Genomic DNA, 15,914 nt, shown 5'->3' with positions numbered 1-15,914 from the left:
AATCAGCTTAAAGGCATTTCCCCCCACATCATGTGTTTGAATGTGTCACCTTGGGAGCCAGACAGTCAGAAAATGCTTTTAATGCACTTTTTAAAAAATGCATGCAGGCCTTTTCTGATCAAGGGTGTGTATGTTTCTGTCATTTTAATGTTGAAGAGCCTCTAGGAGCTGGCTTTCTTTTTCTTCATCCCTCTCCCTCTCTCTCTTTCACTTTCTGCATCTGTTACTCTCAAGCACAAACCCACTTTAACCCTAAATAACCCCCCCGACAATACTCAAACAGACAGTTTACTAGAAAACACCTACAGGGGTCTCCTTTACTACCTCCCCTCAATGAGGAAACACCAGCTACTGTATGATACCATGACAATCTCTACCAAACGCACTATATGAAACCTTAACATGCAAATAACATCAACCACAAAGGGTGCAAGGAGAAAATGGAAACTTCCTGTTTGGCTTGCGATCTGTTCTTCTGTTACACCGAAGGCTGAATTTACCATACAAGCACGCCATAGTGCCAAAACGAAAGGCAGATCTGCCGTTTTTAACAGCACTTCCATTGTGTGAAGACTTAGAATACAACAGATGGAGATTTTCAGGACATCTGTGACCCTCTTAAGTCTCTGTCTCTTCCATAGCACCCGATCTGAAGCACAGAGCATGTGCAAAGGTAAGATCTTGATTCTGTGATAACTTTAAAAATGCAATACAGTGGGTTACATAGACACTCATACAAGTTATATGCCATTGTTTTCTTAAGTCTTATCTAATGCTATCTTGTGAATCTGAAGTCTAGTATAATGTATCTAATGTATTATGGCTGATTTAGTTATATTAAATAATTTTTACTTGAATAAAAACAGTTACTGTAGAATTAGTACCTTTTTTGGATTGTATTTATTTGTTTATTTTTTAGAAAAAACCCTCATTTAGGATGGGATGGAATGTGACCAGGACCAATGAGACCATTGTCCTTGGGTTTATAACTGCAAGCAGCTTTGAGCAGAAAGGCCTGTAATGGCAAACTTAAATATTAAAAACTAAAGTCTACATTTTGATATGAAGTCTCGGTTCATAGGAAAAGTGTGCATATTTTAAGTAGAAATTATGCAATGTAAAGTCACAATAACAAGATACAATAAAATATTTTGTTTACACCCTGGATACAGTTTGTGTGGGCTGATGGGAATGCCCTTATGGTAGTCAAATATAAATAAATAAATAATCATATTTAAGAAGATTAATCTTAAAAGGTCTTGTGGAGTCCATATATATATATATATATATATATATATATATATATATATATATATATATATAATAAAAACCTCATAATAGGCCATAAATGCATAATGTTTATAACCTGTAAATGAACATGAGACCATTTTTTTAAGCGGCAAAATATAAAGACATTTTATAAAGACATTTTAAATCTTGGTGCTTTACCTGTTGCTTCATATCTTCTTCCACACCAATTTTTCAATATATCTATAATATCCTTTTGTGTGGATGATGAATATACACAGAGTTTAACAATAAATAATGTTCTGCTACTTTGTCGCTACAATCTGCTGCTGAAGTGCGGTTAAGTGCACTTAGTCATGAAGATTTTCAACAAAACAGTACAACAATATATACAGAAGAGAACTGATGATTTAAATGAAGTCTTATTTATAAATAGAAAATATTTGACTATTGGAAAAGGAAATAAAGTTAGTTATGTATGTGTACATTTAAATTTCATTTTTTTTATATATAATTAAAAAAATAAATATTTCCTTACATGTCAGTCACACTGAAATCTGTGCAACAACATACATTTGTGCCAGTGTATGAGTTGCTAGATTTCTTAAATATCAAAATACAATCTAACTGATTGAGTGAGGATTGGATAAATGAAATATTATGCAGTCAGACTCATTTACAGTACAATCAGTTTTACCACAAAGATTTAATTTGTGAGGCTACAAAGTACAATTGAGTGCATGAAGCTAGAACCCATTTCGCAGATCGTACTTATAGTAGGTGAAACAATTGTGTTCATGTTGTATTACAAAACACTTCTGCTGCTCTTGAGGTGGGATACGGGTAAGGATAAACACAGGTTTGGTGGTATGGTTAGGTTCAAGGGTGGGTTAAGGAGTAAGGGAAGGGTCAACAGTGTAATTATAGATGCAAATTGATTAAAAAGGTATTTAAAAATATGTAAAAAAACAAAAACAATGTAAAACACAAAATATACACAATAAATGCATTGTATCAAATGCTTAATTTAAATGTTAGTACATAAGACACTTAATATAAAGTGGGACCTTGCAGCAAATATTCTATACATTTAGCAACAAGCTGACATGTTTGAGATTGCCACTGACAATCTGAGAAGAGAAAATGCAGTGCTGAGAGAGTTATGATTCTTCATGAAGATGATTCACTCTTTCCCTGAGGTTCAAAGCAGTTTGTTCACACAGAAACTGTCTCTATGACAACATTTCTCCACTCTTACAGGCAAAAGTTGTGATGAAAGATTTGTGAAATTAAGAAACCAGTCAAACGGTTCTTCGGGTTAGTTATTCTGGCATATATTTTGTAAGTGCCTGTGTACATTCATCATACATAAAGTTATTCAGACCACCACGAAACTAAAAAGACAAAACTATAAAATACTGTTCTTATATCCATAGTTAAAAAAAAAAAAATTTTTTACTTTTTTTTTTTAAAGAAGTGCATATAACTTAATGGAATAGCAATGTAACTGTAAGATAGCATACATAGAGAGCCTATGAGCGATCTTGAGAACAGAAGCCGTCTTCTGCTGCAACGTGGGTGACTGTGGTGATTTGTGGATTCCATAACCACTTCTACAAAATCAGACATCTTCTTCAAGTATAAAATAAATAATGCAATATAAGTATAGTAAATTAACATTGTGCCAGACCGAGATTTCAGGTTTTGAAAAATGAAAGCTTGAATACTATGCATTAAGATGTTGTGAGATGTTAATGATGGAACTATGTGACTTTTGTCTTCTCTACACTGCAGGCAATCTCCCACCGGTTAAGCACGTGGAAGAGAACAGCAATGTTAATGTGCCCTGCCCTGAACTTCGTGCAACAGAAATGAACTTCAAATTATTTAAAGGCCCAGACAAGGCCGCCTCCATTTCTATCAAGATAAATGATACATTCAACAACATAAATAGCAAGATCCCAGATTTCCCTGCCAATATCAGTGTTGATTTTATGGATAACAGAACCAGTTTCATCCTGCTCAGTGTGACTAAGAATTTTACAGACCTGTACACCTGTGAGGTCGAGATACACTATCCTCCTCCATTTATACAACTGGCAGACACACCGCAAACTATTGTGTTTGTTGAAGGTATATTTTTAATGGTTGTTAATGTATAACAAGACTAAAAAGATGAGCATTATCTAGATAAAAAAATTGCCAATATGACTTCATGTACAGTTTAAAGTCACATTTTGTGTTTCTCTTTTTGTGTGGGTTTGTCAACAGAGAGCCCAGATAGGAGTGAACTCTGTCAACACGAGAGTCACCTGGTTTGGTGGGTCGCGTTTGGAGTCATGGCCATATATGGGCTGGTAATGACTTGCATCGTTTTCTTTTTGCGGGTAAATACTTATATTTACATTTATAAAATGCTCATTCAACACATATTTCAATACATGAAATCAGTCTATTAGTATTAGAGTTGATATCAATTTGGCAAAAAAAATATCTCTCATGTAATCAATACAATATTATGTTATATTTAAATAATGGCATGCAGTTATAACGATTATAGATAATGCAAATCTTTTTACAGTATAATTTGCCAACAAGCATTTATTTATTTAAGGCCTGATTTAAACTTTGGCTACAGTTCTTTGAAATGTTGACTATTTTAAAATAGCTGTTGCTGATATTGCTCTTTTTTATTCCTTTCTCATCTCTCAAATCAGATCAAGTGCAGTCAAATTGATACTCCCTTCAAAGACAGAGAATGCAGACGGAAATGGCAGGGGGTTCAACATCCAACCTGGCAGGGTTTATTAGACACTGTAGTATGAGCCTGTCTGACAACATTCAACGAGACCTGCCCAATATGACCTGCCATCAAATCAGACAGCATGTTTTAAAAAGGGCATATAGCATTGGTGACATCCTGAGAAAGAGCCAACTACATTTTATTTTTTTTATTCATAGTTTTATACTTTCATTTAACCCACTATTACATGTAGCCAAAATATTAGTAGCCTTGCTGGCATGTGTGTGTTTTTTTTAACATTTATTTCAAAATAAACATAATACAACAATCTCTTTCCTGTATACACATATGTTTGCCTGTCTAAAAGAAGACCTACTATGGACTTGTTTTTGTTTTTAAAATTACTATCCCAAACCTGAACCAGCCCCAACATAAACCAGGGAAAACCAGGGAGCATCCATGCTCACTATGTTCCCTTAACAAAAGCTCTGAAGCGCGCAACTTAAATCACATGAGCAAACTCACAACATATAATGACACGCGATAGATTATTTAAAAAATACAGACAATTATTTCATTATAATTCATCATAAACATTCATCACTAGGCAGGTAATGAACAATCTAGTTAACATTTATCATTTATTTACGGCTGAAATGTTACACATATACGTAACAAGCTAAGTATCAATAATGTACTTTTGAATAACATTACAAGCAATGTCAGAAAGATATCAGCTCTGCTGTTGTTCATAAAAAACTGTTGAGGAACATAGGTGAGTCGACTGCATGTATATATATATATATACACACATATATATAAATAGACTTTAAATAGAAAATTTGAACGTGTTCCTCACAAACTTTGTTAATAAAACATCATGAAGTGATGTTGTACAATGTGGACTTTGTCACATTGCCAGAAATAGAGTCATCAGTGTCCCAATGTGTAGTGAGCCAGCATCCTTTACTATCCTTACCAGTGCCCAAATTCGTGTGCACGATATACTGATTCACGAGCTCGGGAGCAAGGAAACAGATTAAGGAAAAAAGGGAAAAAGGGCAAGAAAAAAGATCTGAATGACTGACTTTGAAGGACCAAATAGTGATGGCTAGACAACTGGGTCAGAGCATCTCCAAAACAGATTATCTTTTGGGGTGTTCCTGCATGCAGTGGTTAGTACCAACCAAAAGTGGTGCACGGGAAGACAACTGGTGAACCAGCGTCAGAGTCATGGTGCCCATGGCTCATTGATGCATGTGGGAAATGAAGGCAAGCTCGTCTGTTCCAATCAAACAGAAGAGCTACTGTAGCTCAAATTGCTGAAAGACTTAATGCTGCCCATGATAGAAAGATGTTAGAACACATAGTACTTCACAGTTTGCTGCGTATGAAGCTGCATAGCCACAGACTGGTCAGTGTCCATGATGACCCCTGTCCACCATCAAAGTGCCTACAATGAGCACATGAGAGTCAGAACTGGACCATGGAGCAATGAAAGAAGGTTGCCTGGTCTGATAAAATCATGTTTTCTTTGCGAAACCTTGGGTCCTGGGCCTGGCATTCATGTCATGTGGATGTTACTTTGACCTGATGGCAGTGGCCCCTTCAGCAGGATAATGCTACACTACACTGCAAAAAAAGTTCAGGAATGGTTTGCAGAACATGACAAAGAGTTAAAGGTGTTGTCTTGGCCTCCAAATTCCCCAGATCTCAATCTGATTAAGCATCTGTGGGATGTGCTGGACCAACAAAATCCGATCCATGGAGGCACCAGCAGCCATACCACCCTGTAGCCCAAGACTGGTTGCCCACTGAAGGTAAGCAGGGTTGAGCCTGGTCAGTACCTGGATGGTCCTAACGTGGGTCCTAACACCCCAGTATAGTGATGGGGACACTATACTGTCAAAAAACACCGTCCTTCGGATGATACGTTAAACCGAGGTCCTGACTCTCTGTGGTCATTAAAAATCCCAGGATGTCCTTCGGAAAAAGAGTACAAAGTTGGACAAAGTTGCCCATTGGCCTCTATCCATCATGGCCTCCTAATCATCCCCATATATACTGATTGGCTTCATCACTCTGTCTCCTCTCCACCAGTAAGCTGGTGTGTGGTGGGCGTTCTGGCGCAATATGGCTGCCGTCGCATCATCCAGGTGGATGCTGCACATTGGTGGTGGTTGAGGAGATTCCTCCTTCCATATGTAAAAGCACTTTGAGTACCTAGAAAAGCACCATACAAATGTAACTAATTATTATTATTACCACCCCACAACTTAAAGGTGCTGTATGTATTTTTTCTACTAAAACGAATCCTTTTTTTATTGCCTGTGTGTGAAGGGGTTGTAATCTCACATTAAAATGATCCACTTTGCGGGTTTTGCTATTACCTCTGAAAGCAAGTATTCTTATTTTTATGTGAAGGTGCCGGGTCGGATTTACCGCGAAATACAGTGACGTCACCTGCATGCCCGCCCCCGAGCCTCTAGCCTTGTCTAGCCTACTGACTTTGCACTCAACAGCGACGACACGGCAACTTATGACATGGACTTATGACTTCCTCCACATATTGATAAAAAAATTTAAAAAAAGTTTTTTCTGCTGAAGCTCGTAAGGCCAGACGTGAATCGGATGAACTTCGGGTGAAAAAACACAGATCAACATCGGCAGGGCATTTGAATCATGGAGAAACCTTATCTACAAACCTAGAATGTACATTTCCTGAAGAAAATGTGAAGTGGTGCTTGCAGTGGCAAAATTCGGCACGATTGATAGGGTTCCATATCATGGTACGAGCATGGAGCATTAGTTCAATGTCAAGCTGATAAAATTAGCCTATTATTGTAACGTTGCAGTGGGAGTTTAGAGCATGTTGTGGGATGCTTTCTCCGGTGTGTTGCGTCTCAGTCTGGCCGGTACCCACAGACAGTGCTCGCTCATAAATTTGAGCACGCACGCGCAAGAGCACGTGCTTGTAAACGTATTGGTTGCAATCTGAAACATCACCACTAGAGGCCGCTGAAAACTACATACAGCTCCTTTAATGGACTTAATGGATCTGCTGCTAATATCTTGGTGCCAGATACCACAGGACACCTTCAGGGGTCTTGTGGAGTCTATATACTATGTTCCAAATTATTATGCAAGTGACATATCTGTAGGATTTCAGTCGTTACACATTCAGACTTTAGTTTTTCAAAGAAAGTGTTTGTTTATTTGTTTGTTTTATTTCTCATATATTTGTAGATAACTGATATCAATCTCAGACAGGTTTGTTAACTAGTTTGCCAGGTCTTCTTAGGTAAAAGGAAAACCTACTCAAATAGGTTGTTCCACTTTAATAAGGAATTCACAGTTCTCATGCAACATGGGGAGGAAGAAAGATCTTTCTGAAGATGAAAAGCATGCAATGGTGCAAAATGCATGAAAACAACTAATATTTGCGAAAACTGAATAGATATGATTAAACTGTCAAAAGATTTGGGAATGATTTACAGCACAGAAGAACTCAGTTAGATAAAGTTTCTTTCAAACAAATTAATTGTATTAAAAGGGCAGCTATAAAAAAAACAGGTATTTGAAGCTGCTGGTGTCTCTGGAGTCTCAGGAACCTCTCCATGCAGGCTGGCAGTTGTGCATAAAGTTTCATTTTTCCAGCCACTCCAACTAAAGCTCACAAAGAGAAACATCACAAGATCAGACACACTGCAAAATTACTATTAAAAATTATTATTATAAATTAAAAAATATATATATTATTTAAATAATCTTGTGAAAGCTTTTTGTTTAACAGCCCTGAAGCTCTAACTTCTAATTCATTTTGATAATCAACAAGCAGTAACACAAGACATCCACTGGAGGACGACATAGGACTTACATTCCATTAGCCAAGATACGCTAGTTTGAGGCGCACTGTTAAATGTTGACTGAGAGTGAGTCTGTTTCTCTTGTAATTCTCCCTCCCTTCCTACAATCACCCCACCCCACCCTCTGTGCTAACACTCTTAAAGAACAGTCTACCCACGCGGCTCGCTCATCAGAGCAACAGCGCGCTTTCCATTGATAGCCTACAGTTTCACGCGCACAGGGCATTCTCTCACTGAGGCGCGCGCAGATGCAGGCAATTGGTGTGCAGAATATTTCAGCGCGTAGTGATACATAAGCTTTAGGAGCCTTTTGCTAATTCATGGCAGAAACTATATCTTTTTGTTTTGTTTAAAATATTCATTGAATGCAATATCGTAAATAAAATATAGTTTTACAGTGATTTAGGAAGCTACGTACTTCTACCAGTTCTCGCGGGCTGTTTTGACTATGGATTTACAGAGAATGAATGAAACTCAGAACCCATTTTGGGAATGCTCAAGAACTCCTGGCAATTCCAGCGTGAACAGCTCTGCGTTAAGCGTGGAAGTTAACGCCACCTGTAGCAATGCGTCAATAATTCAGAAATTCAAACCCACACGACCGAAAGGTGAGGACAAACCAATGCATGTCAACGTTTGCGTGTCATTTTATTGCCTTGTTATTTTATCTGTTGCGTATTTATTTCGTTATTTTAGTTATTATTTTTATTATTGTTATTTACATTTCTTGAGTCAAATTACGTTTTGACGATATAAAGAGCCAGTTTATGTGTGAAAAACAACATGAAATGAAACGCTCAACCCTTTGCTGATGGTAAAAATTGTATTTTCCCCCAAACAAATTATTTATAATTTTTTATAGCTATAACAGCGTGCCTGAACATTAATGAAATAATTACAAAAGCTACTACGCCCAAGCAACCACTTGACTGCACATAGACGCATTAAAAAAAAAAAAAAGAAAAAAGAAAAAAAGAAATTGCAGCTTGTTTTTCCCATAATGTTTGTGTGTTTCTTTTTTAAAATTCTCATTAAATGTGTTTATTTTCTTTCAATAGTACATCAGTATCTTTAACATAACCTCTGTATTTTAAATAATAATAACATTAAATTATTTTAAGAACTTCAAGAATGTCAGAGGTAATGGTTAGTGTTAAACCCCAAGGATGCTCTTTGCATTTTTCAGATAACTTCATCATCATAATAATCTTTGAACATACAAATGTGGTGTTTGCTAGGACGTGGACAAATAATCATTTGTAAATATGGTCACTATACTGCAAAACCCTGACCTCTAGAATGACTGGCAGGCATGAGAATGATGATCCTATTTCTAAATAACAATTTTGTTTTAAATTTATGAGTTTGTGCAAGGTTATGAATCATAGTGACACAAGTCAGGGGGAGTGTTAGTTTGGCAGCAGATTAAAACTGCCTGCAAGGACCTACTGGCTACAAGTATTCTGGCTGTTCATTTAAAAAAAATCTATAATTTGATATATCCAATTTGACATTGATAATAAAAACCCCCAGCTGGGAATAAAAATTATTAAATTTGATTAAATTGTTATGCACAAACACCCATAGCAGTTTCTTACCTGTGATTACGAAACTACTACAGCATTTCAGTCACCTTTTTCTAATTTATGGATCCAGATGATGGCGACTCACTCAATCGGGTGGTTTTGCTCTTTGAAAAGGTGGGGAGATTCTCATTTGAGAGAGTTCTGATGTGTTGACTTACAGTGTAAATGATGAAAGGTGGTGGCATACAGTATATATATTAATCAGAAATGGTAATTACAGGATTGTAATGAACTAATTAGATACAGATTCTCTGACTGGAGAGATTCTCTGACTGGGTTGTGCCCAAGGGTTCAAGGTGTTGCTGCATGGCCATGTTTGGTAGATGCAAAGAGCTTCTTTCCCCACTGACAGAAATATCAGTTTATTCTGACAAAAAAAATTTTTTTGTAAGCAGCATTTTTTATTGAAGAGTCTTAAATGCGTAAACATCAACATATTTCTCATGTCACAGTATAGTCACTGACAGGTATAAACAAGCAAACTGGTCTTGCAAACCAATCAATCAATCAATCAATCAATCAATCAATCAATCAATCAATCAATCAATCAATCAATCAATCAATCAATCAATCCCCCTATTTTAAAATGATAAAGTAATACTAAAAATGCTTCACATGTAGTACAACTGGCCATCTAAATCATTGAATACATTCTCTCTCTCTCTCTCTCTCTCTCTCTCTCTCTCTCTCTCTCTCTCTCTCTCTCTCTTGTGTACACATGTATGGAAAAGAAAACATTAGTTTTTGGAGAGGGGAGGAGCTGAGAAAGGTAGAAACATCTTAGGAAATAAGACAAACTATGGCAATTAATAATGACATCATGTAGAGTGTGGGTCAAACAGTAGGTGGGGATATTTGACAACTGCTATTAGTAGCCACTTGCAAGTCCAAACACATGACTGTTTTCTGGAAAAAAGCCCAGTAAAACCCACGGCAAAATTATTATTAGCAACTTTATGAAAAAACTTGCTGCTTATAATAAGAGGACATTTTAGTTGCTAGTAAAGGCCTTGGGACTGACTGCATGTGTGTATTGTTGAGCTGCCATTATCATTGCCATGACGTCATGTTTTTTTCTCTAGAGTCTCTAGAGTCGTTTGTCACATTACATTTGCTGCTCAAATGATTGGCACAAAACTGTGCCTGCTGAGCAAGGTGCACTGAGATGAATGAGAATGCTAATGGATAGCTTATTTAGTTTAATGTGATCATTTAATATAGTTATTTTAATATCACAAATGTCTGTGTTAGAGTGTTTTACCTATTTCTGTAGACCTTATGTAGCCCTGCCCCTTTTCAGCGCTGCGCTCGTTGTCTTTTGACTTCCGGTCTGTATTTTCACAGCGATTCTGCGTGTTTATTAATGAACGGCTCGTTTTAAAATATTCCCGGTCGACTGACATTTGTTAAGTCATCTGCTTTAAACATTACAGTCCTCATGATAACTTTCGTTAACTTTACATGAAGTAAATCCACTTCAAAAGCGAATTACTCCTGGACAGCAATGCCATAGAAATATACAGAGCGACCGCAAAGACGGAAGTTAAAAGACAATATTCTAAAGATGGCGGCGCCCTCGTTTCTCTGGCGCATTAGGTCTATACAGTTTCGATGATAATGCATTAGTATGGAGATATGATTTTCTGAATGTTTGAACTTGACTATTCGGAGAGAGGCGTATTACCCCACTTTATTTATTTTTTCCATATGTAAAAGGAGTGCTTTTCTCAAAACATGTCTTTTTAAATTCCACAATGAAAGGTTTAGAGTAAAAATTTATATTTTTTTGATAATATTTCACAAATCTCTCACGCTCCACTGACTTTCTGTCTTCTCCGTCTTGCTCACTCCACTCCTCTCCTCTCCTGTTTCTTTTTCTATTTCTGATCCTGATATTGGCTTCACCATCTCTTGCCAACTACCTGATTGGAGTGTGAAGTGCGGCATTTGGAGTGTGAAGTGCGGTCAAGGGGGAGCCCACACATATCTTGTTTCATCACGCCTTAGAGCATTCGAGGGTTGTTGGTTCTGCTGGGGCCCCTGTCTGTTCAGGGCCTTTAGAATCATCCCAACCTTCCTCGCTTGCCGCTGGCTAATTGGTCCCATCATGCACTGCTGCAGCATGAATAAATTATGCAGTAATATAGTATCACTGTTTGCTGGCTTTAAATGTATGTAGTTGTTGTTGTTTTTTGTGTTCAAATTTCACAAAATATATATAATAAGCGAGTACATCATGAATCCAAACCATGTTTTTGTCTTATCCTGAATCACTACAGTGCACCTATAAGTCTATATATTCTGACTATTTTAGACTGGTACGGGTCATACCACTGTGGAATAGCTCAGTACCTACGTGACTCGTCATAGACATAAACAGAGAGAAGTAGCTCCGGCTAAATGTTCTTCCGCAAGACACATGCAGTTCTGTCTATTAACACTAGAAGTGCCATGGCGGTCATTTTGACCGTTTTGAATTTTATATCTGCAATAACTTTGTTGAAAAAATAAATAAAATCCTGCCGGTACCTGACTTTTCCTAAAAGTGTCTGTATTTTCATTTAAAATGTTTTTCATATAAATTGCACATAAGGCAAAAAAACTAATGAACATATTTACCTATTTCGGCCATAGACGGTCATATTGACCGCACGGAATTTCGCGGTATTATTATAGGCTATACCAATATACACAACAATAAAATGTGGTAAAAATACACAAAACATATTCAACAACAAATAATTTAAATGTAATGATATTCAGAACAGAACAAGAATGAAAAAAATAACTATAAACAAGCCAAAATGAAATACTTTATAAGCGAAAGTGAAAGTAAGCGGCGTTAGGCTCACGTAATTCTCTAATTAGAATCAAAATGTTTCAACATTTGCGATGTATTTGGATGGTAAACTATTTTAAACTAAACTACTTTATTATAGGCTTTGTGCTTCACTCACGTTCCAATATCGACGGAAAAAATCATCCTCTTCACACGTGCAAAATGGTACGAATTGTACGAGGCTATACTGACCATATAAACAGAGCAGTGGAATTTTTATATGTTAGGTTGACTATTTTATTATGGCTATAATGAACAGGCTGCAATGTCAAGACTGCAATGCTGTAATATGGTGTGTGTGTGTGTGTGTGTGTGTGTGTGTGTGTGTGTGTGTGTGTGTCGGCGGGCGCGATAGAACAGTGGAAACATGAAAACATAGGCTACTCCGTTATTTTGTTCAGGACATCTACAGATATTATTTATAAATGTATAATTAAACTTGTTTAAATGTACAGTTTGGTGTTGTTTTGTTTTTAAAATATATCCTAATACAATAAATGCATTAATCTCTCAATTGGGTATGTATCATTAAAGATATAGAGTTTGGAATCTAGCGGTCAAAATGACCGCTCGCGGCAGTTCTAGTAGTTATGGAATTCTGGCACTTCTAGTGTTAACCGCTAGAGTGCCAAAAGTTACGGACAGCAGCTTTAATGTTTGTTATTTGTTGTGGGGTGATGTTAAGAGCCCACCTTTTTTACTTATCTATGTTAATTGTTGGGGTCTATATGCATGTATATGTTCTTCAGAAGCAATAGTCATAGAGTTAATAACAGGAGCCATGCTAAAGCCCTTTCAAATGCAAGACTGTTGTGTTGCCTTGATACAAATGTATTGGCTGAACAGGATATTATGCATTTATTGAACAAACAAATAATTCAAAAAGGTTAAATAAAGAAGTGTTACTGTGGACAATTATTATTACGTTTTATAGGGTTGACTGTGGTGCTGAGAAAAATGAGCTCATTATTTACTAAGTAAGAAAAATAACTGCATTGATTTCATGGTTGGATGCTTAAGCTGTGTTGCTGTCTTTGGCTCTGAAATTGAACTGAGGCTCTTAACATTAGACTTTGGCACTGTGCCTGAATAAAATGGCTTTAATTTTTAATTGGCTTCAAATAACAGCAAATCCTTTTACTCAGTCTAATTATGTGACATTCTAAAAATCACAGACTTACAGACTCACATGTACTAATTTATTTATCAAATTAAGAAGGACCTATTCATAATTCTGGCACAATTCTGGCATGTATATAATTTCCAGAATTCCAGAATAAGTACAATTCTTGAAGAAAGCATCTGAACTGACCAATGAATAAAACATCACAAAGATGAATTATTGAAATACATACATTGTTGTTTGCAAGGACAATCATGGCAAAAAAATTATTATTCAGACTTTGCTTACTGCAAATAGAATGCCTCATATGTCAGGTGTTGGTTTAGGAAAGGGTGAGTAGTGAGTATACCACCCCGTGAAGCAAAAACACAGTCCCGGCTGTTCTGCTGCTTCATGTGCTATATGAAAATTTCCTTTGCTTTCCACTGCTGAAGTCATAGAGCTGCTCGATTCTGGATAAATTGAGAAGAACATTATTTTTTATTGGGATGCTGGTGTGCTGGTTGACCAGCATATGTTGTCTTGTGAGTGCTGGTATGATCCCAGCAAAACCACATCAAAACTTGTGTATGAGTTACATATCATGCTTAGTAAGTGTTCATAGTTAAATGAATACCAAAACAATTTTCCAAATTAGTTTTAATAAATAATTTAATAAGGTAAAACATATGTTGCTAGTTAAATGTTTCCTGGTACACAGTAAAATCCTCAATGTTAAACGATAACTGCTCAGTTTTAATATGGTCCCAATCTATAGAGTAAAAGTAACACTGAAGCAGTGTAGCAGTTATTTAAATAAAATAGATTCACTCTACAACTGATGATTGAAGATTATTGATGACACCTGCCATTAACAAACAGAATCACTGAAGATAAGAGGAAGAACAAGAACAGAAAAAAAAGAAGAGATGGGCAGAAACACAACTGACTTACAGCCACACAGCCTTAGATTAAATCAACTGCAAATAAAATCAAAGATCTCATTCTCACCAGAAAATGCTTAAACAACTCCAAAAATATCATCACCATGTTCACTTATTATAAACCCACATGGCTTTATTTCTTTCATGGTACATGTATAAAGGTTGTTGAAGTCTCTGTTATGATGATTAGTATTCCCTTTAGTTGGGCACTTGGCCCTTGACTTAGCAACTGATGAAAGTGCATGCTATAACTATTGTCTACAATATTTCATGCTCCTGACTGCAATGACTGTAGACACATTTTACTACACTTTTTGGAATCAGCGACTAACAGCTGGATTTTAACACGTGAGATCCCAAATGAGCATGGAAGTCTTTAAAAACAGCAATTAATATTTTTGAACTTTCATTGAAGTTAACTGTCCCATTGAAACAGCTCTTCTCATAAACCATGTTATTGAACAAACTGCTTATGATTATGCTGTTATTTGGCATTTTTCTTTGTTTTCATATTTCTAAATGTATGTTTTTGTTTCGCAATGTACATAAGCTCTGTTTAACTGATTTTAACTGATTTGTGTACAGATCCTTTGAAACTATGGAAGTAAAATAATGCCAAATGTTTTTGAAACAAAAAAGCCTGTTGAATTGCACTACTTGAAAAAAATAGGCATTGCATTAAACATGCTTGCATTTTAATTAGGGATGTCCCGATCAGGTTTTTTTGCCCTCGGGTCCGAGTCCGAGTCATTTGATTTTGAGTATCTACCGATACCGAGTCCCGATCCCATACTTCTATAATACATAAAAAAAGAATAAAGAAGAGCGAAAAAACAGATCCAGGATGTTCCTTATTTTTTATTTAATTCACCTTATTTTAAGTGCAACAGTAAATATAAAAAAAAGTCTAATATATAAACAAATAGCACCTCAACTTAAAATACCCGGCAGGCATGTAAACAAATAAAATATAAAAGTGCCACAGTGTTTGCAAAGCCAGTAATGTGCTTTTAGGAACTGCACTCCTAACCCCTCATTTACACTGCACACGTGTGCGGTGCGTTACGTCTGCGACAAGGTTTTATTCCGTCCTCGACGCGGTGCCAACTCACACCAGGAGCATTTCAGAAGCGGAGCGACTGGATGCGCGAGACCACGTGATTTGCCTGTCCGACGTGATTTTTCTTGATTTTGGGGGTTTCTACCTTACAGTCTATGCTTTCTACCAAGGATATATTGGTGTGCAATACAATCGAGAGTCTGCACATGGTGTTAATTTTGAAATTGACAGTGTTTTTTTACTTTTATTTTGTATTTCCGGTGCGACTTGGACGCGCGTCCGTCAAAAATAGACTAGGCGCCTATATTTAGCGAAGCGGCGCGGAGAGCCGTTTCTGGGAAGCTTCTGAAACGCGCCGCGTCGCGGCCGGTGTAAACACAAGCATTGACTAGAATGGGCGCGATCAGCTCCGGTAGCCGTGTCGCAGCCGTAATGCGCCGCAGATGTGTGCAGTGTAAATGAGGGGTAACTCTTACGCCGGTTTCACACTGCACGCGTTAGCAGAGCGTGCAGCGCGTTTTTTTTT

General features: G+C 36.9%; 2 protein-coding genes across 3 annotated transcripts in view; both read left to right on the top strand.

The window, feature by feature from the left end:
• The first annotated feature begins 309 nt into the window (after positions 1-309).
• Positions 310-4,323, top strand: LOC309495628 (T-cell-specific surface glycoprotein CD28). The gene is made up of 4 exons (XM_082165474.1): positions 310-673; positions 3,043-3,381; positions 3,520-3,635; positions 3,966-4,323. The coding sequence occupies exons 1-4, from the start codon at positions 589-591 to the stop codon at positions 4,071-4,073; spliced, it is 648 nt and encodes a 215-aa protein (XP_082021600.1). The 5' UTR covers positions 310-588; the 3' UTR covers positions 4,074-4,323.
• A 2,148-nt stretch (positions 4,324-6,471) lies between these two features.
• cckbra (cholecystokinin B receptor a) overlaps positions 6,472-15,914 on the top strand; it is an 86,681-nt gene continuing 77,238 nt past the window's right edge. For both annotated transcript variants that reach the window (XM_082165396.1, XM_082165397.1), the window contains exon 1: positions 6,472-8,465. In XM_082165396.1, the coding sequence (XP_082021522.1) occupies positions 8,306-8,465 (160 nt within the window). In that variant the 5' untranslated portion in view covers positions 6,472-8,305. The remainder of the gene's footprint in view (positions 8,466-15,914) is intronic.

This window comes from Leuciscus leuciscus (assembly GCF_965113295.1).
Source record: "Leuciscus leuciscus genome assembly, chromosome: 3".
Lineage (NCBI taxonomy): Eukaryota > Metazoa > Chordata > Actinopteri > Cypriniformes > Leuciscidae > Leuciscus > Leuciscus leuciscus.
This window is presented reverse-complemented; position numbering and strand designations above follow the sequence as displayed.

Coding starts and splice junctions, on each gene's coding strand:
- LOC309495628 (XM_082165474.1), top strand. CDS start 589: ATGGAGATTTTCAGGACATCTGTGACCCTCTTAAGTCTCTGTCTCTTC. Junction 674..3,042: donor AGCACAGAGCATGTGCAAAG/GTAAGATCTTGA, acceptor TCTACACTGCAG/GCAATCTCCCACCGGTTAAG. Junction 3,636..3,965: donor GCATCGTTTTCTTTTTGCGG/GTAAATACTTAT, acceptor CTCTCAAATCAG/ATCAAGTGCAGTCAAATTGA.